Source organism: Bubalus bubalis, chromosome 7 (genome assembly GCF_019923935.1).
Source record: "Bubalus bubalis isolate 160015118507 breed Murrah chromosome 7, NDDB_SH_1, whole genome shotgun sequence".
NCBI classification, from domain to species: domain Eukaryota; kingdom Metazoa; phylum Chordata; class Mammalia; order Artiodactyla; family Bovidae; genus Bubalus; species Bubalus bubalis.
The window spans coordinates 55,880,104-55,907,201 of NC_059163.1; the positions used below are offsets into that span (position 1 = coordinate 55,880,104).

General features: G+C 41.5%; 1 protein-coding gene across 5 annotated transcripts in view; it reads left to right on the forward strand.

Moving 5' to 3' along the window:
* The first annotated feature begins 863 nt into the window (after window positions 1-863).
* The window catches only part of ATP8A1 (ATPase phospholipid transporting 8A1), a 235,296-nt gene continuing 209,061 nt past the window's right edge, over window positions 864-27,098 (forward strand). For 4 of the 5 annotated variants that reach the window (XM_025290107.3, XM_025290109.3, XM_025290108.3 and 1 more), the window contains exon 1: window positions 864-1,227. In XM_025290107.3, coding sequence (XP_025145892.1) covers window positions 1,179-1,227 — 49 coding nt within the window. In that variant the 5' untranslated portion in view covers window positions 864-1,178. Of the gene's footprint in view, window positions 1,228-2,030; window positions 2,062-27,098 lie in introns of those variants that run through there. The other variant, XM_044945924.2, reaches the window with a different exon arrangement.

Consider the following 27,098-nt stretch of genomic DNA (forward strand, 5'->3'; position numbering starts at 1 on the left):
CCCTGTCCTTCACTATCTCCTGGGGCTTACTCAAACTCATGTCCACTGAGTTGATGATTTCTAGAATATGGAGCAAAATACAATTTAATGTACTCATGGATTGTATACTTGGATGCCTCTTCCCTTTTTTTGGTAAAACGACTGCTCCCAACTTCCTTAAGGTTTGACTAAAAAAAAAAAAAACTCAAACCAAAAAAGTCCTTTTTTGAAGCACCTGGCCCAATAGTTGGATTTTATGCCAGTCCAGAGCTTTGTCAGGCTGCAGAATACGCATTAGGGAGAGGCACCGGGCCACTGGCAGGCCGGCCCGGAGCACCGTAGGGAGGAGGAGCCATCAGCGCCCAGGGACCCCGGCCTCAGAGCCTGTTGCTTGCGAACCAGACGACAGAGCAGGTGCGACTCGGGCCGCGAGGGCTGCTGGCGGTGAGGGAGGCTAAAATTCTACCCAGGCGGCGAGCACGCAGACCCCTTCCAACGCTCAGGTTGGAGGTTAGCCATGTGCGCCCAATTCCTTTCTCGCCTTTAGCCTCTCTCCTGCCGACTCAGACCCAAACCCCCTCTCCGGACCACGGGCGACCCCACTGCTATTTAAACCAGAGGGTGGCAGAAGAGGATTTGCAAGGATGAAGGAGCCAGAGCAGCCTTTCTCTTTGGCCAAGGCTTGGAAAAATCTGAAAGCTACTAAGGAAGGACAGGAAGAGCCGAAGTCTCGGGGTGGAAAGAGGGCGCCCGGGGTGGAGTAAACCCTCAGCTCCCTGGTCCGACCCCGCAGGTGGTACAGTCCAAAGCGGGGCGGGGCGACAAGAGGCTCCGCCAGGTCTCACCCTACCCTTCTCCCGCCTTCCCCGCCGCGCTGCCGCGGGAGCGAGTGAGCGCGCGCCCCGACGACCCCTCCCCCGGCGCCAGCGCAGGGCCCCGAGCTCCGCCCCTCGCCGAGCCGCCCCCTGCGCGGCTGCTGGCAGATCTCGCTGGGCGCTGCGGACACTGCCACCTTTGTGGTCTCTTCCTCCTTCCGCAGGTGTGCGAGGGCCTCTCCCGGCAGAGGCGCTGCCCTGGGTGGCCGGCAGGGCCCGCGCGGCTGCTGATCCCTCGGCGCAGGGAAGGCAGATTCCCCGCCCGCGCGGCGCCGTGACAGGTGCAGGGTCTGGTTTAAGGACCCACCTGCGGCGGCTGCTGCGATGCCCACCATGCGGAGGACCGTGTCGGAGATCCGGTCCCGCGCCGAGGGTAAGTGGCCGCCGCAGCGCCGGGCTGAGTGCGGAGCGCGCGCGGAGGCGACTCGGAGCCAGCCGAGAGTGGGGCGGTGTGAGTGTGTGTCTGTGTGTGTCGGGGAAGAGATGCCCGTCCCACCCCTTCCCCCAGGAATGTCTGGCTGTTGTGCCTGGTCCCTGGCGAACCCTTCTCCCTGCACTGTCTTCGGCGCCCTCTCAGACCCCTTCGCGGCTGCAGAGCCCCGAAATTGGTGTCCTCGGTGGGATCCCCACGGCTCTTTTTACGCCGCAGTGTGACTGTTCGGTCTCTGCGCTCTCGCCCTGCCCACCTCCCTCCCCATTATCGCACAAACCTCTAGGTCTCCACTCTGCTTCTCCATTCCAGGGCTGCAGATCCCGAACCCGCCGCCCACCTTTGTGCAGCCCCCACATCACGACACCCCGAGAACTGAAATTGCCTTTCCCAGGATGCAGGATCGTTTGATCCGCAGCCCCTCGCCACTCGGAGCGGGAGGAGCCTTGATTGGGGTTGGGCGCTCAGCGGGTGCTGTGCATTAGTCTCTGCAGTTCTGCCTCTTGCAGCGGTGTCTCACCCAGCTCCTTTCCGAGGTTTTGTTTTTGTTTTTCCGTTTACCTGATACCTGCACTTTGGCCAGCTGAGTTGACTTTTTAGCAAGGTGGAAGCTAATTTCTTTGCTCCACCCAGGGCCAGCTGTTGAATGACTGACTACACTTGTCAGCAATGAGCAACAGATGCCCGAGGGTAAAGACAAATACACTTTTGGAGGGCTGAGACTCTTCATCCTCTGAGGAGCCCTCAGCATCCTGCCTAGCATGTGGCCGTCAGTTGGTAAATTTTTGTTTGTTGTTGTTGTTCATGATAAAGCCAAGACTGTACAGATCTTGAGCTTTGTTTTCTTTTGTTTTTCTCTCCCATAAACCCATACTTGAATCCTGCAAAGGGTGGCTCAGGTTCTCATAACTTGTTTTTGAGAACTTGGCTGTGGTCACTGGTGTCCATCCTTCACCCCCACTCCTTCCACCCTTTAATGTTTGGCAACTGGTAAAATGATTATAGGAAAAAAGCTATAGAAGTTAGGAGAATTGGATTGCAGGGGGGTTGAGATGGGCCATTTTATTATTTTTCCTCCTCTGAGCCTTTATTTTAAAAATGGGGCCTCTGGGCTCTAAAGGGCTTCCAAGGTGGCTCTGGCAGTAAAGAATCTGCCTGCAATGCAGGAGACCTGGGTTTAGTCCCTAGGTCAGGAAGATCCCATGGAGAAGGAAATGGCTACCCACTGCAGTGTTCTTGCCCAGAGAAGTTCATGGACAGAGGAGCCTGGAGGACTAGAGTACATGGGGTCGCAAAAACTGGGGCCCTCATAGCTCTGATTTTCTGCTTACAGCACTTTGGAAATGCTCAGTGGCACGTCTCTGGGGAGAAGGCCACACAGGAGTCAGAAAACCTGTGTCCTGCTTAGGAATTTCATACATACTTCTTGTCATTTGTAATATAATGAAAATTATACAGGGCACCTTTTAGATGCAGTGTCTTTAAATGTACACAGTGAAAAATGTGTGCATTCTTTTTTTACACTTCTGAGTGAAATGAATTTTCTCTTTATTTTTTCTTCCAGTTTTATTGAGCTATAATTGACATATGGCATTATGACATATGACATAGTGATTTGACTTCCATCATGAAAAATTACCATATTAAGTTTAGTCAACATTCATCAACTCATATAGATACAAAATTAAAGAAACAGAAAAAAATTTTTTCCTTATGATGAGAACTGTTGAGATTTACTCTTCTAACATTTCATATATAAACATAATTATATTTATCATGTTGTGCATGACATCCCTAGTATTTATTTATCTTATAACTGGACATTTGTATCTTTTGATTACCTTCACCCTCTCCCCAACACCCCACCTCTGGTAACCACTGATCTCATCTTCTTTCTGAGTTTGTTTGTTTTGAAGTATAATTAACCTATAAGAGTATGTTAGTTTCTGTTACAGAACATAGTGATTCGATATTTCTAAATATTTCAAAATGATCAGCATAATGTCTAGTTACCCTCTGTCCACATACAAAGTTATTGCATAATTATTGACTATGTTTGCCTCACTGTACATTTCATATACAAGACTCATGTATTTTGCAACTGAAAGTTCATACCTTTTAATCTTCATCACCTATTTCTCTACCCTCCCCACACCAATTCCCACTGGCAACCACCTGTTTGTTCTCTGTATTTATGACACTGTTTCTGTTTTGTTATGTTTGTTCACTTGTTTTATAGATTCTACATATAGGTGAAACCATGCAACACTTGTCTTTCCCTGACTTAGTTCACTTAGCATAATACCCTCTAGATCCACCTATGTTGTGGTAAATGGCAAGATTTCATTGTTTTGTTTATGACTGAGTAATATTCATACACACACACACACACACACACTGCATCATCTTTATTCATTCATCTATTGATTGCACTTAGGTTGCTTCCATATCCTGGCTATTATAAAAGTTGCTGCAATGAACACAGTGATACATATATCTTTTCTAATTAGTGTTTTTGTTTTCTTTGGATAAATACCTAAGAGTGAAATTGCTGGATCATATGGTAGCTCTATTTTTAATTTTTTGGAGAACCTTTGTACTACATTCAGTAGTGGCTGCATAAATTTACATTTCCACCCGACAAATGCATGACGGTTCCCTTGTCTCCTCACCCTCACCAACAGTTGTTATTTGTTGTCTTTTTGATAATAATGAATGAATTTTCTTAATCATCATTTGAGTGAGCCATGAAGGTATGAACGTATAGTGGTAATAGTTGGGATTGTGCTTTCAAATAATAGCAATTGCTGGATTCCATATCGTGTGAAATGGGAAAAGAGAAAGGACCGGAAAACTATGTGAAACTTCTACCGTATGAGAGGATTTTATCTGAGAGGCAACAGTATTATTTTTGATTGGCATGTATATTTTTCAAAGCATTTTTAGAAAGATTACCCTGTAGGACCTTACAGTACTCCTGAAGGTTGGTGAAGATGGTCCCATCTGATAGTTGATGAAACGATGTCCCAGGTGATTGAGGTGCTTGGTACGCTGTCAGAGGCATAGTGGCAGTTGGTGAATGACTCTTCCCCCATATTGGTTGGTCAGTTTATTATGTGCTCAGCATTTGGCTTGGGACTGTGGTGAGGACATCGATAATGACACTGTGGGCTGGAGATGTGGCTCATTGCCTGCTCTACCCACACTTTTCTTTCCTAAAGAATAGTCTCTTTTGACAGCTCCTGCTGCCTGGTGGCATTGTCCTGAACTGCAGCCTCCTTGGCTTCAGTGGGTTGGACCAGGGTAGGCTTCTGACAAAGAGCAGACATTCCATAGGTGGCTCAACACTTGTAACCTTGGGTTTTGGCTCTAAAAGCCAAGGCTTTGTGGTGATCATCTCTCCCATGGGAAAAGTTGAGCTTAGAGACTTAGAGTGAAGGTTGAAGCAGAAAGGGGCAGAGGAGAATAGGCTGGGGGAGGAGTGAATGGCTGGCTGTCTTAGGTTGTGCGGATGCTGCTGGTATGAGGAAGCAGAAAGTGTGCATGTGAACACAGAAAGATAGCAGAGACTGGCCTGGATAGAAGGAATGAGGCAGAGAGACACAGATGCTGAGAGAGGGTGGCCCGTCTCTAGCCCACCTTCCCCCTTCCCTGCCCCGACTCTTTTTTTCCCAATTCAACGAGTAGCCTTAGGACAGGCTCTTATGTTTACTTTAAGCAATTTGACTGGGTTTCTATTCCCTGCAACCAGATTAACCAGATGCATGGCTGCTCTGTGTGCAGGTTATTTACAACCAAATCGAGGAGAAAGAATGTCTATGAAATAAGAAATAGTCTAGGAGGGGATGTTATTAATTGAACAGTGTGCTTGCTATGGGTAACAAAGAGCTGTGAAAGATCAGACATAAGAACCTGAAGCCTGCCAGGAAACATTCCTTGAGAAATAATTTGAAATGAGTCCTCACACAATACTTCTCAGACTTTAAGGTGCGTACCAGTCACCTGCGGATATTGTTAGATGCAGCTTCTAGATGAGTAGGGCTGCAGACGCATTTCTGACAAGCTCGCGGGTGATGCTGGGTGATGACCAGCAAGTCATAGCGTGAGTACTAAGGTTCTAAGATAATGCCATCTATTTCAGTAGTCAGGAGGGCGCTGAGGTTAGAGAGTAACCAACTGAAAAAGTGCTGAACATGACTATGGCTTACCTGAGAGTTCTTAAACTGGCCAGGAACAGAGGGAAACTGAGAAGAAATAGAGCATACATTTGGATAAATAAATACTTCTAGATTATAGAGTATTTTAAATGCCAGGATGAGTCATTTGGAGTTTGAATCAAATATTTTAAAAGGATATTAGAGTTCTTTTAATCCAGTTCTCATTCAAGCATGAGGTCAAAGTAAGATAATTCCAAAAGGGCCAGTTAGGAGCCAAATCACTGTAGGGAAGTGACATCCCCAAAGTATGTTGGATGGTTTGTAGGAAATGTAAATAGACTATTTTGTGTGTGTGTGTGTGTGTGTGTGTGTGTGTGTGTGTGTGTTTTAAGGTCTAAAAATGACAAAAACCAGGATTAGTATTGGAGTGGAGCAGTGAGACTGGAAAGGGAGGAATTAGAGCTATTTCTCAATAAATCATTATCTTGTTTAACAGATAATCTATTGAACTCCTGTAAGTACCATTCTTGAAATTCCAAGCAATTTCAAGTACCATACTTGAAAGAAATCAGTGAGCAAACAGAATTTAGAAAAAGCCCAGCCCTGGAGGTGCTAAGATTCTAGTGAGGCAAGAGAGAAAGCAAACACAAGAAGTTAGCAAGTTATAGACTTTGTTATGTGATAAGTGCTATGGGACAAATAAAGAGAAGGTAGGATGCATAAGGTTGGTGGATGAATTGCAACTTTAAATGGGTTGATTAGGCTAGCCTTCATTGAAAAGTCGATGTGAAGGAGGTAGATTAAGCCTGCTGGGAATCTGGGGGAAGAAGGTTCCAGGCAGGCCCCAAGGCAGGAGAGAGTTAGGAGTGTTTGAGGAATGCGGTGGCGGGCGGGTGGGGGGAGAAGGGGAACATAGTAGGAAATGAGGTGACTAAGGTCATGTCATAGAACATTGTGATATAGTGAATATACTACAAAAAAACATTAAAATAAAAGGAGATTCTCAAGCGATAATTTCAGACTTTAATGTTTACAAGATCCCAGCTATCTCATTAAGACTACTGTTTCTTGAGCTGCATCATGAAGATCTGTTCAGCAGATCTGCCATGGGACTGCATTCTTCACGACCTGCTGGAATGTTCAACTGTAGGTGAAACACATTTTAAGGATGTCTTCTTTACAGTCTTGAACCTGATTGACTGGGAAAATATATTAAAAGATAAGGAACCTGAGAAGGAGTTTCAATATAGTAAGAGAAGACATAAATTCAAATTCTGAATTAATTGAGGGACATCCAAATGGATATGTTTTGAGATACTTTGAAATTGAGAGGTTAGATGTGGGGAAAAGCAAATCAGAATCTCTGGTTCAGAGATAATAGTTGAAATCCTGGTAGATAAGTTTGCCAGAAAGCAAGGCTAAATAATGCAGAAGACTAAGAATCATATGTCCCTTCACTTTTACTGCAGCTAAATCAAATAAGCCTCTGCTGCTGCTATGTCGCTTCAGTCGTGTCCAACTCCATGTGACCCCATAGACCAGGCTCCCCCGTCCCTGGGATTCTCCAGGCAAGAACACTGGAGTGGGTTGCCATCTCCTTCTCCAATGCATGAAAGTGAAAAGTGAAAGTGAAGTCGCTCAGTCATGTCCGACCCTCAGCGACCCCATGGACTGCAGCCCACCAGGCTCCTCCATCCATGGGATTTTCCAGGCAAGAGTACTGGAGTGGGGTGCCATTGCCTCTTCCAAAATAAGCCTCTAAATACAGCATTAAAAATCCTAGAAACAGGGACTGAAATAACAGTGGTCTACACAAAACAGAATTTTTCTTAGTGTTGTAAAACTAGCATGAAGACAGTCCAGGTCACCTGTGCCCACCAAATAAAGTCGTAAGGGACATGGGCTCCTTACACCTTTCCGCCTCATCATCCTAAGTGTATAACTGCCTTAAAGTCATAATCTGGTTGTTGGGGTACCAGCCAGTGTATAGGAGTTCCAGGTCAAAAGAAAAATGAAGCAGAGTGTGAGACCAGAGGTTTTTCTTGAAAGTACCACACAAAGACTAATGCTCGCTTCTGCAAGGAAGCTGGAGTTTCCTAGTTGGCACTTAGTGTTTTATTATTAAAAGAAAAAGGAAAAATTGTTATTGGATAGGCAGCTGACAGGCATTGTCACTGTCAGATTGTCAAAGGCTTTTGCTTGATTAAAAGAGGTGTTCTAGAGCTCATGATTTACAAAATAATGACCATTATTCAAAACTAAGGAAATACACACCAAAAAAAAAAAAAAAAAATACCACCACATACCTATCCAGTAGGGTCACAAAGAGTCAGACTTGACTTAGCAACTGAACGACAACAACCACAATCCAATGGTTTGTGGTTTACACTGTTAAATATTATGAAGCTAAAATGTAAGGCATTCATTTGATTATGTAAAACATGTACCAAGTGATAAATTTAGAAGTTGTCCTAGGGATTGTTTCCTAAACTGGCCTGTGTAAATGGCACCTTTAAAATGTTTGTAATTATAAAAAATACTACATTTTATTTACCTAAAATGTAACAAAAGGAGCATGGAGGTAATTTGTATAAAAATTATTAAAAAGAAAATTTTAGGAGGCTATTTCATTTGTCCAGGTAAAAGAAGGCTAAGATCCTTTCTTCCTTTAACAAGCATGTATTATGCACCTGCTGTGTGCCAGCTAATTGGATGGTGGGATAGAAAGGTATAGCGAATGAAGGATTCCCCAAAGTAATCATGAAAATGAGTTATAGATTTATAACTGACATGACATTCTTTCACTGAGCGGGTATGTGAGTATAGTGATGCTTTATGTGGTCAATATTTGGGAATTCCCGAAACATGTTATTTTGCCTAGTGTAATCCTGGAGCTATTAAGTGTGGCAAAACTAAATTATTTTAGTCTTTTTAATCTATAGTACATTATTCTTTTATTTCACTTATATAATTTCAAAAACAATGAAAACTGAATCAGTTCATACCGACCTTATAGACTTAAGGAAAGTTTGCATACATAAAGACTGTGCTTTTGAAGTTAGTGAAATATTTGCTGCTATATTGGATTTCTAATCACATAATTTCATTACAATGTAAATGTTGTAAAGGCAACAGATTCATTCTTCACTACTCCCTGGAACCCACATCTTAGAATGTTCTTAACTACTGAGTAGTAAGCTCCCTAAAGGCAGGGATATTTTTGTCTTTTTTGTTTACTGATACACTGAGGACATTGCCTAGGGCATAGTAGGATTGACTTAAATGAATCTTGTGACCTAAATAAAGATGAGATGATCTACAGATGCCTTATAATCAGACCTACTTGATACCTCCTAATTGGAACCTGACCATTGAAAAGGGAGCGATTTTTTGCGTTATCTGTTCACTGCTGTATTCTTGCACTTAACAGCTTTTGTCAGATGAACAGATAACTCTGAACTTTATTTTTAATGACAGAGCTTAGTTTTGTTCTCTTGACTGTAGAAGTAACAGCTGCTCATTGGGAAAAAACTCATAGTGCAGAGATGTCAAGAGGACCGTAAAAATCACCCCAAACTCAGTTCAGTTCAGTCGTTCAGTCGTGTCCGACTCTTTGCAACCCCATGAATCACAGCATGCCAGGCCTCCCTGTCCATCACCAACTCCCGGAGTTCACTCAAACTCATGTCCATCGAGTCGGTGATGCCATCCAGCCATCTCATCCTCTGTCGTCCCCTTCTCCTCTTGCCCCCAATCCCTCCCAGCATCAGAGTCTTTTCCAATGAGTCAACTCTTCGCATGAGGTGGCCAAAGTACTGGAGTTTCAGCTTTAGCATCATTCCTTCCAAAGAATACCCAGGGCTGATCTCCTTTAGAGTGGACTGGTTGGATCTCCTTGCAGTCCAAGGGACTCTCAAGAGGCTTCTCCAACACCACAGTTCAAAAGCATCAATTCTTCGGCACTCAGCTTTCTTCACAGTCCAACTCTCACATCCATACTTGACTACTGGAAAAACCATAGCCTTGACTAGACGAACCTTTGTTGGCAAAGTAATGTCTCTGCTTTTGAATATGCTATCTAGGTTGGTCATAACTTTCCTTCCAAGGAGTAAACATCTTTTAATTTCATGGCTGCAGTCACCATCTGCAGTGATTTTGGAGCCCCAAAAAATAAAGTCTGACACTGTTTCCCCATCTATTTGCCATGAAGTGATGGGACCAGATGCCATGATCTTTGTTTTCTGAATGTTGAGCTTTAAGCCAATTTTTTCACTCTCCTCTTTCACTTTCATCAAGAGGCTTTTTAATTCCTTTTCACTTTCTGCCATAAGGGTGGTGTCATCTGCATATCTGAGGTTATTGATATTTCTCCCGGCAATCTTGATTCCAGCTTGTGCTTCTTCCAGCCCAGAGTTTCTCATGATATACTCTGCGTATAAGTTAAATAAGCAGGGTGACAATATACAGCCTTGACGTACTCCTTTTCCTATTTGGAACCAGTCTGTTGTTCCATGTCCAGTTCTAACTGTTGCTTCATGACCTGCATATAGGTTTCTCAAGAGGCAGGTCAGGTGGTCTGGTATTCCCATCTCCTTCAGAATTTTCCACAGTTTATTGTGTTCCACACAGTCAAAGGCTTTGGCATAGTCAATAAAGCAGAAATAGATGTTTTTCTGGAACTCTCTTGCTTTTTCCATGATCCAGCAGATGTTGACAATTTGATCTCTGGTTCCTCTGCCTTTTCTAGAACCAGCTTGAACATCTGGAAGTTCACAGTTCACATATTGCTGAAGCCTGGCCTGGAGAATGTTGAGCATTACTTTACTAGCGTGTGAGATGAGTGCAATTGTGTGGTAGTTTGAGCATTCCTTGGCATTGCCTTTCTTTGGGTTCTCTGTGTGTACATCTCTATTCCTGCCCTGCAAATAGGTGCATCAGTGCCATTTTTCTAGACGCCATATATATGTGTTAATATACAATATTTGTTTTGTCATTCAGTTATACACAATGAAAGAATACTTCATTCTATGTAACCGGCTCTATGTTCACCCACCTCAGTTCAACTGACTCAAATGTGTTCTTTTTATGGCTGAGTAATATTCCATTCTATATGTACCACAAGTTCTTTATCCATTCATCTGTTGTTGGACATCTAGGTTGCTGAAAGTTTGTACTTTTGACCACCTTCACCATGGAAAGAAATTTTTTTCTCTACTGTCACTATTTAAATCCTCAGTGCCTAGAGCACTGCCTGGCACTTAGTAAGTGAAAGTGAAGTCGCTCAGTTGTGTCTGACTCTTTGCGATCCCATGGACTGTAGCCTATCAGGCTCCTCTGTCCATGGAATTTTCCAGGCAAGAATACAGGAGTGGGTTGCCATTTTCTTCTCCAGGGGATGTTCCCAACCCAGGGATCGAACCCAAGTCTCTTGCATTGTAGGCAGACACTTTTACCATCTGAGCCACCAGGGAAGTCTCAATAATTATTTGTTGAATGCATAGATCATGTATTTTATGGCAGCTTAGCATTATAGATGTTATTGTATAATAATTAACTAAGGAATTTTTTGTGGGTAGGCATGTAGGTCATTTCCAGTATGTATTTTAAAAAAAAAAAAAAAAACACTCTTGAATAAACATCTTTATATATCTTTGTACACTTTTCTGATTATTTCTTTGAAAATTCTTTGGGAAAAGGGATTTCTGGCACAAAAGTATGTATCTTTTTTTCTTAATAATGGCAAAAAAATGTTAAAAGATGATTCACGTTTATACCATCACTGAAAATAAACCAGAGGTCCTACTCCGCTACTCCTTTTCCAACACTGGATAGTCTGCTTTATCCTTTTGAATATGCAATGCAGAAAGAAAAACTTTTGCATTGATGTACTTATATGATTGAATACATCTTGATTGGTTTTAGTAATTATTTTTATTTTTGTCTGAATTGTTTACTCATTGTAAATTCCTTAATGAAGATTGTTTTGTATTAAATTTTAAGAGCTTATCATATGCTCCTGACGTGAACTGTTTTCCCTGTTAATAGGGAAACTTTTAACTTTTTTGATGTTTTCTCATGTACATGGTTAATTTTTGTAAAATATAATCTTTCAATTTCTTTCTTAAAATTTCTGGCTTAATGTCATGTTTCTTATGTCAAGATAATGATCATTTTTCACTTATGTTCTTTAGTATTAATACTTTTAGATTTCACCATTAAACAGTTACACGTGTAATTCCTATGGGATTTATTTTGTTGTGAGATGTAAGGTAGGGGTCTAATTTTATTTTTTTCTCAATTTATTGTCTATCTGACATGATAACCATATATTTTATAATCTGTTCTCCCCTCACTGATTTGAGATGTTTCTTCTATATGGTAAATTCACATACATAGTTGAGTCATAGTTAGAGTAAGTCTCTCCCCTTCTTCTCTCCCTCTCTTCTATATTTTGGTCTGTTTTGGCCCCTTCTAATCAAATTCCTTTATTACAATTAATCATTGTTCTTTCCTCTAACTTTTTTTCTGGCTACTTTCATACTTATTTTTCCACTTGAACTAATGAGTGCATCATTTAATAAAGTTCATGTGTTGGAATATTTATTGATATTGCATTTTATAAATTTATATTGAGAGAACTCATATCTTTTATATACTGAGTCATTTAAGCTTAGTTTTACTCTCTATTTATTGGTTTTTCTTTTATGTACTGGGGAGAGTTTTCTTAAATAATCCTATCCATTTTAATGATTTGTTCTTTAGATAGCTTATGTTTTATGAAGATATTGTAAATGGAATCCTTTCTAAAATCATGTTTTTGCTCATGACTGTCAGAATATGTAAGGTAGAAGCTGTTGATTTTGAAACTAACCATCAGTCTGAATTCTTTCATTTTAAATAGTTTTTCAGTTAATTTTCATCTCCATAGGTTTTAAAATTATACATCATAAGGTATTTTTAAACAAGGTTTTCAATTATAATCAGATTTGATCAAGTATATTTTGATTACATTATTTTTTCAGTAAGATTTGTTCATTTTTATGTGCTAAAGTTTTATGTACTTGGGTTCCAACTTACTGCTTCTAAGGTTTCACATAGCCCTTACACAATAGCCAAGATACTGATCTTTTTTATCCTTTTTTTGTTAGGGTTAGAGGTCAGAATTTAGACCAGCTAAGATTTAACTAATGGTTTGTAAAATCTACTCCTATCAAATTGACATTCAGATCGTAGATCAGCACTGAGAGAAATAAAGTGATCCACAAGCACTAGACACATTTGTACTTGTAAATACTCTAGTAGCTACACTATAAAAAAAAATAAGTGAAATTAATTTTAATAATATATTTTCTTTAATAGATCCAAAATCTCATTTCACTGTGATATAGAAATCAAGAATGAAATAGTTGGCATTCTTTTCTGGACTGGTTTCTAACTCTGCTCTGCATTTTATATTTACAGTACATCTCAGTTTAAACTGGGCCCCTTTCCCACGCTGAGTTTCCACACGTGGCCTGTGGTTGCTGTGCTCGTCAGCACAGCTCCAGATTCTCTCTCTAGCTTGGACTTAAGGATTTACTCGAGTTTTTCAGAACATAAAATTTTATAACAGAAATGATGGCTCAAAGTAAGCTTATTAAAAGTACATGTGTAGATATACTTCTCTCTTAAGTAGAGATTAAGCCTTACTTCCTTCCAACAGAAGGCCTTCTCAAATGTCCTCATAAAACCTCACAAAATGTATTAGTGCTTAAATAATACTGTTTGTGACACAGCCCTCATGGCAATTTAGAGGTTTCATGTAAATTCATCATGGCATGGTTTGAAGCCTGTTGTTTTGGACCCATTAAATGTAATTCTTTTTAAAAAGATCTGATAAGACCACTGTACAGGACCTTCCTGTTCGTTTTCTTTTAAATGTTAACATGAAATGTGTGTGCATAGCATAGTAACTTTGGGTAGTTTGCCTTTATAGACATTGTTGCCATCAATTTTGTTAATCTAAGGGGCTAACAAATATGGCTTACTGGGTTATTTACACATTGAATGAACTGGGCAAAGGTAACTGGCTGTTTTGAATTGAGCCTCTTCATTGTTTTGCTTAAGCCCATCTTTGAAGACGACTTGTCTTGATCCATTCAGGGTTGTACTTCACGAAACTGGGTTAGTCATGTGGCAGCTTAGGTGGAGACTGTTGCTAAGAAGGTCAAAGTCAATCGAGGCTCTGAACCAGGAAACCACATTAGTGGGCCAGACCTATTTAGAATACAAGATTAATCTTCATGAATGAAGCAAGCAAACTGGTTCGCAAGGGTGAATCAGAGAGATGGTTTGTTCTGACACCAGTGTAGAATAATTGAGCTTCTCTAATTAGCGTCGATCTCTGTGGCTAACTCTGGTCTTAAAGCCAACTTGTAGAGGAAATCTCCTTCGAGCATCTGCAGCCCATCTTTTCCCCTTGTCCCTCCCTTACCCCCATGTAGATTTAGCCCTACCCCAGTCCAGAAAACCTTAGCAGTAGGAGACATTCAAGGAGCTCTAATCTACCACTTTGAGGATGTGGCTTGAACCACCCTGTCACCATTTCCTTGACCCTGACTGCTTGTTGCAGCAACTAGAGCTCCAGTACTCGGGGCCCTGCCTGTCTGAGAGAAGAGACCCTGGACTCGAGGACTCTGCCCTGGTGAGGAGTTCAGGTGCCAAGCCAGCTGCCAGGGCTCTGAGTATCACTTGCTTTCACTTTCCCCCTCGGTACTCTCGGCCAGCTCTTCTGGACAACCTTGCTGCCTATGTTGGAGTGCGACAGTGTGATACCACACTGTCATTGCGATGACTAGCTGACCCTTCCCAGTCCCCTTCTAGTCTGTCTCATTCTACTTTCATTTTTAAACTCAGGCCCTGTCCTTCCCCGACCAAAGAAATGAAACCAATCTCTCTCTATAGATTTTACCCAAATTTGACGTGCTGTCTTATACCTTAAGCTTAAGTTGGATTCAGTCGACTCTGATGCCAGAATGGATGTTATGAGTGTTCTCAGGTGGACTCACTCAACTTTCATAACTTTTTTTCCCACAGTTGCGAGCAAGGGTTAGAGAAATGACTTGAGGAAGAATGACTCTGCCGTCTTTAGTGTAGAGTGTGTCTAGTGTGGTCAGGGCAGTGGGGGCTTGTGTGATGTCAGCAGGTTCACGGTCAACTGTACGTCGGTGGTGCTCAGTCCTGGCTCACAGTGAATCAAACGGGGACTGGATGCCCAGACTCACCCAGACCAATGGAATCAGTCTGGGCCATAAGGCATATGCACTAAGCATGATATTGTATCTTCCAGATAATTCTGATGTCCAACAGCATTGAAAAATACTGATGTAGATCTTTGAGTTTCCTTGCTTGTGGAGAGAAGAATAGATTATATAAAGTCATATAGACTGCCAGCCAAGAAACCAAGAGCATATGGATATTTTTGGGGGTAAATTTGTCTATCGCCCAGTTACTTAATGGGTCTAATTGCACTTCTCTAAATTTCACCTGTCAGAAATTATGAAGCTTGTATGATGTTACTCAGTTATTTGGTTTTGAAGAATTTCTTTAAAATTCTGAATTAAACAGTCAATTCAGTTCAACCAAATGAAGAGTAAACACATCCCGTTTATTTTTAGCTGGTTCTATATCTACTCTGGGAGCTTGATGAATATGAGCCTCTCTGCAATGTCATTTCTGGTTTTTGCTAACCTACTTACTTTTAGTATGTTGTTGTGCTTCATCTCTTTATTCACCCTATATTTGTAGCCTACATGTGTGTAGTTATTTGCACCTGGAAGAAATACCTTAACAAATCAGTAAAAATTTCCAAAACTTCTGTGGCTACTTTCTTTTCAAGGGGTTTATTTTCTTTAGTCTATAGTTATTAATTTATCTCACCCCGGTGTTAATAGATCTTTTACAGGTTAAGGTAAAGAAAACAGAAACTTACCACAAACCTCAATTTACCTGCCTTCCCTGGTTTCTGAAACGAAGCTCATTTTGAAACTCTTAATGTAGCCAGTGTGATTTCTCTGTGGCCTCCTGGATGGGTGCTGGGGTCTGGCTTCAGGATGTGATGATGATGATTTCACACTTCTAGGAGTAGAAAACAAACTCCATAGTCCCTTGTTTTGTTATTTAGTCACTAATTTGTGTCTGACTCCTGCGACCCCATGGACTTAAGCCTGCCAGGTCCTCTGTCCATGAGATTTCCCAGGCAAGAATACTGGAGTGGGTTGACATTTCCTTCTGCAGGGTATCTTCCCAACCAGAGATTGAACCTGCATCTCCTGCATTGGGAGTTGGATTCTTTACCCCTGAGCCACCAACTAAGCCCCTATTGTGCCTTAGGTCAAGTGTATTGTGTCCAACCTTTGTGGGATTTTTTTAAAAATTCTCTTCTATCCTTATCGTTTCTGCATTTAGACTTTTCATTTTTAGGTGCTAATGTTACTTGTACTCCACAGATGGAAATCTTTTTTTAAAAAGAAGCCAGAATTTGATTGGAAGAGGGGGGTGGAGTTCTGAATCACTGGCTCAGTTTAACCCCAGATGGCAGCTTGTTCGTGTATTTTGGTTTAAAGTTCAGTGAAAGAATCATTACATGGGTTGGCCTTTTGTTGACTTCTAAGTGAATGTAATTAGCAAAGAAGGAAGAAGGCCCTCTTAATTTCCCCTGGTACTGTGCTGAATTCCTCTTGATCTTATTAAGTGACTTTCGGGTGAGTGAACTGCTCTCCTATGTTTTAATTTTAACTAAGTCTGAATACCAAGGTCTTCAGTTTGAATTGATAGTTTGATAGTTTTCTTTATAAGATGTCAGACATTTTCCCATATATTCAGCTGGAATTATCTTTTTAAAATAATTCTGTTGACTCAAACTAATAGAATCATCATCTTTCCTGTTTATACTTCACGTGTCTTTAGCCCATTTGGTACCCGACTATTTGACATAGTAGCCACTTAAAAAGTAGAGTGCATCTGTTGTGTGACACAAACAAAACTGGAGACTAACTCGCTTAGTGCTGCCCCACTTCCCTGAGTGTCTTAAGGTACTGCTCTGTAAATAATTGGCTGGACAGAAAAGGAAATAAGGCACTCAGGGCTCCCAAAGGGCCTGGAGCGATATCTGACTTTGGGGTCTTCTGAGCTCTGTGCCCTTGGACAAGTCATATAACCCCTCTAAGACTCCTGTTTCGCTTTCCCCCAATACAACAAAACCTACCCATAAATCATCTGTCTCCTGGCTAGAGAGTAGACCAAGCCCAAGTGCACATTGGAATCTTCTGAGGAGCTTCAAAATAGCTGATCCTTGGAATTTGCCCCAAGAGATTCTGATTTCATCTTGGCGGTAGAAGTTGATCAAAGAATGGTGATTGTGGCTTGAACTACTAGGTATCTGTGGTCATATGTGGTCAGATTTATAGTATAGTTTGAAGGTAGATCTAACAGATTATTGGTGGGTAGGAAGTAGAGTGTTAAGGATGTTGCAGGTTTGGGGCCCTAAACCCAAAATGGTGGCACCATTTATTAAAATAGAAAACACTGGGATAAAGGACTAAAAACCTCCTTGCATCTTAGAAAAGAGTGGGAAGATCCACATGTGCCAAAATAAGTTTGTTTCAATACATTTTTTTTTTCTTTTTGGAAAGACGATTGCTTTTATCCTAAATTCGATCTCCCTCTATCTTTCTTTCTTTTAGTTTTCTTTAGAAATTCAGTAAACATAACTATTAGCATCTTGTGCTGTGTGCTATGCTTAGTCGCTCAGTTGTGTCTGACTCTGCAACCCCATGGACAGTAGCCCTCCAGGCTCCTCTGTCCATGGAATTCTCCAGGCAAGAATACTGGAAAGGGTTGCCATGCCCTCCTCCAGGGGATCTTCCCCACCCAGCTATTGAACCCAGTTCTCCCACATTGCAGGCACATTCTTTACCAGCTGAGCCACCAGGGAAGCCCATGAATACTGGAGTGGATAGCCTATCCCTTCTCCAGGGGATCTTCCCAACTCAGGAATCAAACCAGGGTCTCCTGCATTGCAGGTGGATTCTTTACCAGCTGAGCTATCGGGGCCTATTCCTTGTTTCTATGCATTTTCGACAGCTGGGAGCAGTATGGATTCATCTCTTTGGAACTGATCACTCTATTGTTTTTTTGGACACCTAGGAACTCTATGGATTCATCTCTCTGGAACTGATCATTCTGTTGCAGAGACTTTTCACTCCATAATCAGAGTTGATGAGAATAGTCTTTATGTCATCATTGTGTTCTTTTGGCTCTCGAGGTATTCCACACTGCAGGAACATCTTTCAGAGTGCAAAATTAAGACATTTGCTATAAAGTAGATGCTAAGCAAATGTTACTTGAATCCGCATCTGGTGAGTGATAGGGATAAGATCAAGCTGTTCAGATTTTGGAAGCTGAGCTTTTAACATGCTGACATGGTTTTGAAATCTCATGGAGTTTTCTTATTACCATGTCCAGGCCCATTGCACTTTGCTCAGCAATGGCCACAGATACTCCAGCAGATCTAAGGGGCTGATTTCTTTTTTTTTAAAGACATGGGGGAAATTTGCTTTTTATGGTTATTAATTTATTCATTATTTTGACTGCTGGCTCTTTGTTGTAGCACATACGGTTTCTCTTGTTGAGGAGTGCCGGCTCTAGAGCACAAGGGCTCAGTAGTTACGGCGTATGGGCTTAGTTGCCCCACAGCACATGGGATCTTAGTTCCCCGAATAGGGATCAAACCTGTATCCCTTGCATTGGAAGGTGGATTCTCAACCCCTGAGCCACCAGGGAAGTCCTAAGGGGCTGATTTCATATTTATAATTAGTGGTGGTAGCATGTGGAGGCACAGGAATTGCATTATGGGGCTCTTTCTGCGGTGGGTGATTTTTATTTATGGTGTCAGGAGGTTCTTGAAGCATCCTGAAGCAATCTGGCCTCTCATCGTTCCTGTTCTGCCTGTGAATTGGGTAGGGCTGATGGCAGCTGCACACATATGTAGGTATCCTTTAATGTCAGCCAGCACTGAGCTTGGCCTTTGAAGTCTTTGCAGCCCACCTGCTGGCATTCATACATCGCGGTATAATCTGCTTAGTGGAGGTTTCTCTCTCCTGTTTGAGCCACATCCTGACAAACCGAAGGCAACTGTGCCTTCCGTGCTTTTTTGCCACTGACTCTTTTTTTTTCTCTGAGCCTGTCTTGCCTAACCAGTCTTGGTGGGTTCTTTAACACCACCCCCACAGCGCTCATAGCAGCCGAGCCATCGCCCAGCCACTTGTGGCTCCACTCCACTGTCAGACAGACACCATGCTCTCAGGGTCATGGCACAGCTCCCCGGTGCCCCTATTTTTCTAGCTGGGTTCATGGACTTGTTGGATATTTCACATGCCAGATTGTGACACAGCTTGTCATCAATAGGCAGAGGAAAGTTTCACTTCTTTCCTAATGCTGGGTAGTATCCAGTTCTATAGAGTAAAAAGCTGTTCTTGCTCATGGTGATTCATGGTGCTGGGTGTGCTGTGCTGACTGCTCCCAAACCACAAATTAGCAGGTAGGCTTTGGTTTCTTCACTGGCTGTTTTTGACACTTGAGACAATGTTTAAAAAATAAAGGTGAATTATATTTTTCTCTCTTGCAAAAGCACAATGGAGATAAACAGGCGCCCATCAAATTCCATTGACTTATTCTGAGAATAGTGCAGCAGCAAAATGATGTACACGGGTGTTTTTGTTTCTTTTGATAAAATGAGAACTAGCCTTGGAATCAGAAGACTATTAGCCTATCCACCTGTTTTTCTATTGTAAAATGCACCAGTAGCTCTAAAAATAAAAGTTGTAATAATTCAGATAACTTCATGATTGCTTATTATTCCTTTTTCCGATATGCTTCAAAGACTGACTTATTCAGAACTTTAATTCAGTTCTGTCTTCCTATGATTGTGTTGTGGTGAAATTAACGGGGTTACCTTTCTGCAAGCATTTTTATCAACTAATTCAACAATTTTTTTTCCATATACAAAGTGGTTAAAACTTGCTTGTGCATTGACACTATCTTAGTGGTTCTCTGATGACTTCATAACTGTCTTTAAAAAAAAAAAACTCTTTTTAAAAAGATGACATCATGGAATTCTGGAGTTGGAGGGAGCTGTGTGCACTGTCCCTGAGATAGCCTGCTGGCGTTTGGTTATCCAGCTCTGGCTCGAAAACCTTTCAGTGACAGGAGTCACACCCCCTTGTCAAACAGCCCTTTCCACTCTCAGACAGTACTAATTCTTAGCAAGTTCTTTCTTGCTAAGAAAGCAATAAAAGCGATTAAACCATTTGTCTCCTACATGTCTTGCTGGGCCAAATATGCTCCATATTATATTTACACAGTTGATTCTTTTAGGCATTAGTGTAGGATCTTCAATTTATTCAATCTCCCAAAATCTTCCTGAGTTGATTCTTTCATGTCATTTGCATATTTACTAATCGTACCAGCATGTTATCCAGTATGAGACAGAATGTTATCCTGTCTCATTGGAACCCAGGCAGTCTGGCTCCAGATCCCCCAGGAAGTTATGCATCTACTTTAACTATCCAGGGATCCCCTTGGATCATAGAAGGGCCCCATGGGACTCAGGCTTTGGGGTCTCTAATTCTATCCAGAGCTGCCCTTGTTTGTTCTCTGTACCTCTACTCCATTGTCTTCACATCTTTGCCGTCCATGTGGCTGCATGGGGGTGGGGGTGCGGGGAGGGCCATCACCCCCGCAGCCTGACTCGCTGACTCTCCGTGCCCAGCCCGGTCCCTGCCCAGTGCCGAGTCTGTCTGCTAGTGTCTCCGGACCACAAGTCCACTTTCCCAGAAAGAAGTCCAGCTGGCCCTGCCGGTCAGGTGCCCCTGTTGACCCTGATACCCAGGGTCAGAGAACTAAGCCAGGGGAGGGGAGTAGGGGCAGGAGCCAAGGCTGACCCCAGGAAGGCTCCATCAGGAGGGCTTGAAAGAAGTGGGGAGCCAAAGGAAAGCTCCTGTAGAAGTTCCTTTATGGATGTTTGTCAGCCAGTAGTGAATCTACATCATTGCCTAATCTTGGGATCCAGTGTCTCAGTTTTTTAAGGACAGGGTGCGTCGAGTCTTGTTGAAGTACAGAATGCTAAGGATTTGGCCAATAACATTAATATTCAGGTTTAGGTAGTGTAAAGGACCTTTTTAACCTGGAGGAGGGTCCCACAACCCAGCCAGGATTCTTGCCTGGAGAATCCTATGGACAGAGGAGCCTGGCGGGCTACAGCGCATAAGGGTCTCGAAGAGTTGGACATGACTTAAGTGACTTAGCACACATGCACAAAGGACCTTTTTTATAGGGAAAAAAATTCCCTTCAATCTCTGACTATACATTTTGGGTATGAGAAACACCACTTTAAAAACAATGACCCCCTGAATTCTCAATGCAAAAGGAAAGTATTCCTTTTAACTTTCAAATTAACTATTTTTAGAAATTACCATAAATCCTTTAGAAGCTGTAGATCCCATTATTAAAATCTGTGAACTTTGAAAGCATGACTGTAGACTACACTTTTCATGAACAGTAGTTTATAATGTACAGAATCCATCTACTTTCCTTTTTAAAACACTTTGCCCTTTCCCATGGTTCTTCTGTGATTAGTGATACTTTATTTAACTATTCTGCAAGTTCTCACAGTTTTATAGATTTAAAAATATTGTATATGTGTATATACACACACACGCTACAAAACATGAGCGTCTATCAATATTTAGAGCAGCTAGGTACTGCCTTGTCTTTTTTCTTTTTAAAATAATTCCCTACCATCTCTTTTGCATTCGTTCCTCCAACTACTATTCATTCTAACCTTCCTAGTTTTAGGATAATTATCCTTGATGCCAAATGAAGTGAAGGAGGAGAAGTAAGAACTGAGTTCTGCTTCTTATGATCTGTTAACATCACGCCATCCATTTTCAGGCAGTGGACCTATCCCATGAATTCACTGTATTGCAAAGGAAGCAAGGAAGCGCTTTTGTAGCCACTCAGCATTTTTTAAAACACTTTTCCTCCATTCTTAGGTGTCTGCGCATCTGTTGTTATTTGCTATTGAACATGTAAGTCTATTTCCAACCTTTCCCATGATCTTTTAATCTACTTTTCCTTGTCCAAGGCCATGTTATGCTGCAACAGTGGTCTCTGACCACACCTCTTTCCCCTAAGACAGGACCTTTCACAATTAGTCAGCATGTTACTTCAGCTTTCCGGACTTCTGCCCCTTTTGGGTTTTGATACTAATTTGAAATACATCCTCTTAACCTAGAAGATATGTCTGGCTTAGCCTGGTATTCCCCTCCAACTACCAAAAGTTCCGTGGTACAGTTAGGTTTTCTAAACCTTATCACTTCTGCATTGATTAGAATCCAGTCCATGGTAACAATTCCTCATCTTATTTCCTGTACCTTCTCAAGTGATGAGCTTGCTGCCAAGACGAGTCAATGATGCTTTTAGCTAATTGAGGCTTCTAGGAGATGCCGGATGTGTGTCTGGTGGTTGAAACCCTTCATTGCTAGTTCAGTCTGTTTCTGTGCCAATGTTTAATCTATATTGGGAACATACCACTTATTCTTCTGTCTGACCGAAGGATCTGTGGACTATCCCTAAGGGGATATCATTACATTTATATTATCTTTCATTGTTCTCCTTTTCCTGTTAAGTATGATTTGGCATTAGTGTTTTCTTTAGTATTTGCAGTGACTCATCATGCCCAAGATGATTGTTTCTCTAGGTTAGTATCCAAAGCTGGGAGCCACAGAAATTGAGTGCTTACTATGTGTGAGACCCAACACTAGGCGTGCATAGGTAGGTTCCCGTGTAATATTGCTTAAGATTAGCCTTTCCTCTGAACGTCAGGAATACTTTTTTCGGTGTCTATCACTCAGAATTTGTTGTGCTATTTTGGAGCTTGTTGCAGTTCAGCATGAGTACAGGGAGTGTTAAACCACTTTTTTTTTCCTGTTTTAAACAAGAAATAATGTCGATTTTCACACTTGTTTATTTTTAGATCAGTTCCCCAAAGTATATACACTTAAAGAAAAATACCAGTTGACCATGTATGGTAATGCTAGGTCCCGATAGGAAGATATATTCATGGGTATCAGGATGGAGATAAGACTATAAAATTCTGGGAATTTTTAGATGCCTGATAATAAAATAGAAAATTTAGTAAACACTTATTGTATGCAAGGGACTTTCTTGAAGTGTTATTTATTCCATATCAGAATAGCATACCTGATAGACATGTGCCCTCGTGCCTGGGCTGTTCTCAGAGTTTAAGTCAGGTACATCTGTAATATCTAGTAGTAGTATTCTCAGTTGACGTATACCTCAGGATACAGGTGAACCGATTAATATTGGAGTGGTCAAAAGACCACTGTATATTCAAAGCTTTTTCAGATGATACTTCAAGGAAGATTGGTTAGGGAGACTGCTTTGACATCTAATAGTACCCACAAGGCAGGAGAAAGTCATGGTTGGAAAAACTGTGTTGAGGTGGAATAGGGCCAGTAGAGGAGAAATGGGGTCAGAGGGAGAGGTTAGGGCAAGCCTACCTATGGAATGAATAAATGCATCCCTCAGTGTTAAAGCTCTAGAAGGGACTTGGACTTTACCCATTTCCAAATGTTATCCTGGCTTCTCAACTCACTGGCCTGCTGACCATCAGCAGTTCTCCATATGAGAGCAAAGTTTCTCCATCATTTTGAGAAGAATTGTTGGGGGTGGGGAGTGAACTCTTTGTAACATGAAAAGCAATTTTTTGAAGCTGATAACTGTGTTTTACATCATCTGGGTAAGTGGATCTTCTTTGTTATGGCATTTTGTTATAACTTAAATGGGCTTGGAGATAATGAGCTTACATCACAATTGCATGAACAAGAGGGTAAAAGAGAAGAAGCTGGGTGTGTGGGAAGCTTTTTGACTGTTGTGCAAGTTCCTTAGGGTGGAAAGACCTATAGAATGTACTGGACTCAGGACTTGGATTGGGCAGCTCTTAACATCAGAGGAGATCTGATCCATCAAGCAGGGTGTGTTGGGAAGGGTTCCAGGCAGCTTCATAATATTTGGGGGGCAGGGTAATTGCTTATGGTTCCAAGTCATTGTTCCATGCAGAGCAGAAAAGCCAGCTTGACTTGGGAACAGAGAATAGGTTTCAGCTCCTTGAAGAAGAGAGACCAGGTTTGGGTCCAGTGTCAATGCCCACCTACATACTTAAATGGACATTGGGACAGGACTTGGCGTCTAGCAGAGGACTGAAATGCCTCTGCTTCAATTCATACAATTCATAATATTCAAGTAGGTAGAATAGTTCCCAGAATCAAGTGAAAAGCTTTTCCAGGAAGATAAAGGAGCATGCAAAGCAGCTGGACTAATGGACAGGCCTCAGAATCCATCTTATCCATGGTTATTAGCCTTTTCATATGTCAAAACGGCAAATTGCCTGTGATTAGCTTAGCATGGGTCATGTGCCCACCTTTAAAGTCAAAAAGGGGAATTGTATTTTGAGGGACCAGTCCCACTGCCTACAGTAGGGGGAACGGAGTTCTCCAAGGAAAACCAACAGTTCTTTTCAGGAGAAGCAGACGCTGAACTGGAATGATCAGCAGATGTTCACTGCATAGAGCCTGAATCAATATTCGGAACAAGAAGGTGTATTGATGCAACTGAAAATTTCATTTCCCCTCTGGCTATTGTAGTCATGGTATAGAAATTTGAGATGCATTGCTGAGTAGCTTCTATTTAATTTCCATGCTTTCAAAGGTGTTTATTTCTTCAATGCCATGTTTGAAATTGTAGTATGTACGTTTTAACCTTTAAAGCACCTAGTTCATTGCTGCCAGAGTAGTGGTTCCTTCCTTTTGTTCCCTCTCTGTCTGGAAACAGCTGCAGTCAGGCTCACAATCGAATGTTTGAAACGACTGTTCCACCCCAACAATGCAGAATATGGGACTTCAAGTCTTTTTTGTAGCTCTAGTAACTGCTTCTGTATTTCTAATTATGTAAACAGTATATATGGTAACCACTAAAAACACAATAACTAAAATATAAATGTCTAAATTGTTCAACCAAAGATTGTTTTACTCCAGACACTGGAACCAAAAACAAAAAATTGTTAAACAAGGACTTGTAGTTTATTTTTATTTTCCCCAGCGAACAAAATAAAAACCTATTAAACCTTGGAAAGGACCATGGATAATACTTATAACTTCCTACTGAGTAGCACCTAACTTGAGTCACACCTAAATTCTGCAGTTGTGCCTTTAAAGTCTCTGGCTAGTTTTCTAGTTAGTATTTTTATATTAGACTGTTGTCTAAAGATTTCATTCTAGCTAAGGAAATACAAGAAACCAATATGGTCTAATATTAGAAGCCACTGAGTAAAAGGATATATATTAATAGTTGGACTCTCCTGATTATGTTTAGGAGGCCATATATATATTCTGATTCCATTTACAGCCTTGCTTATAACTGTGATAAAGCCAAGCCTGCAAAAGCATACTGGTTCAGAACCATATTACCAGGCAACAGAATGGTTTTGTGTCTTGTTCTCTTCTCCCTCCCACCTACCCACCCCTGCTTCTGTTGCATAACCCCATACAGATGACAATTTTAGGAAAACATGTACTTATTTGATATTAATTTATAAAATCATAGGGTAAAATCTGTTATTTTACTCTCTAGATTTATTTACTGGTCGCAACATTAATTAAATATTATCCTCCCAAATTTTAAACATTAGTACCTACCTCGGTAGGTCCCTAAGACTTTTCGTTTTTCTCATCTCAAACGTTTTGAAGGAGAGAGTAGCTTTATAATCTCTGGATAGAGGATAGGGTGACAGGGACCAGTTGGATGATAGTATTTTGCTACATTGCTAACATGATCATTTAATCCTCGTGTGAACCCTATTTTATGTGAGGAGGCTGAGGCTCAGATGTAAAATAATTTTCTCAGTGCTATATAGAAGTGTCATAATCTGAATCAGAACACAGATCTTACTAGAAAACCTGTTCCTTCTCCCCACAGCCTGCCTTTTTGATTTCAACAGGAAAAACAGTGGCTGAACTACATGTGTGCATGAAGAGCTAGGCACTTATTGTCTGGAGTGCTTTTTACATATCCATTATCTCATTTAGTCTGTACAAAATCCTGTGAAAGAAGGTAGGCAGTCAGAGCTAAGTAATCCATCTAAGGTGACCATATCTCACAACTAAGGACCTAAACCATCTCTCTGACTCCACGGTGTGTGCCCCCAAGCACTGTAATGCCTTCCTTGATTAGACTGTGTTTCTGTTATTATTGCTGAACTTGATATAATTAGAGAAAGATGTGTGCTATCTAAGGCTAGAGTTTTCTGGCTGTAAAGAGAATTCTATGAAGTGGTTAATCACTTGCTGTATTTAAAGTGCTAAATTTCTTTCCAGTCTTGGGCTTTGGTTTGGAGCATCAGACAGTGGGCACGTGTGACATCAGACAGGACGAAATGATGATAGACATAGAGAGGCTATGAGGGGCAGACCAGCTCCACCTCGCAAAAAATGCCAAGTATAATCCACTTCTTCCCTGTCACCACTGTCTCACCCACGCCTCATTGTCTTACCTGAATTAACTTGGCCTCAAAACGATCTTCCTGCCTAAAACTTTTCTGTGGATTCCTACCACACGAAGGATATAAATTCAAGTTTCTTATTGTTTCTGCTAGTCTGGCTCTGTCCCTTCTTGTTTGATGGCTCCCCCTGCTCACAACCACTGGTCCTCCTGTTTCTGGAAATGCCAAGGCCATGCTTGCCTCCTTGGCTTTGTTCCTGCTCTTCCCTGGTTTGGTTCACACTGTCTTCTATCTTTTCTCATTGAGGGCTCAGCTCAGCCTCTCCTTGGAGAGACCTTCCCTTGCTGCTCAGTAGAAAGCTCCAATAGCAGTAATGACAACAGCAACAACAGTGGGAACAGCTAGTATTTATTGAGCTCTTCTTACTGAATGCAAAGCATTGCTCTTCATACCTATTAACTACCATGTCCTTCACAACCCTCCTTTGAGGTCAGTATCATTATCAAGTCCATTATATTGATGGTGAAACTGAGGCACAGAGAGTTCTGTCAATAATTTGTCAATCACCTGTTTTCCTTCCTTCATCCTACATATCATGATCTGTAGTTATCTTGCTTTCTTCTTGAAAGTAAGTTCCTAAGAGAAGGGAACCTTCTTTTAAGCTGTTTCTTCAGCTTAAAAAAAAAAAAAAAATACCTGGCTCATCGTAGGCACTTAACTATGTTGAATGAATGAATGAGCAAGTTGGGTCATGACGTTTATGACAGGAAATGGAAATTTTCAGAGATGTGCTTCTGCTGTAATTGTGTGAGAGGGTGCAAAGTCTTTCACCTTAAGTGTTGAGCATTTTTCTTCTCTACTCATACTGTGTGCATTTAAGCACATGACCGTGTATCTGGGCAGAGGAAGAAAGGAAAACTAGGTGTCAACATCCTTGATAGCCCAGTAGCCACTGGCCAGTGGGTGGGTGCCAGGTGGGTGCTGGCAGCGAACTATAGTCACTACTTATCTTTTCAAATGTGGAGACTCAACTGGGAGTA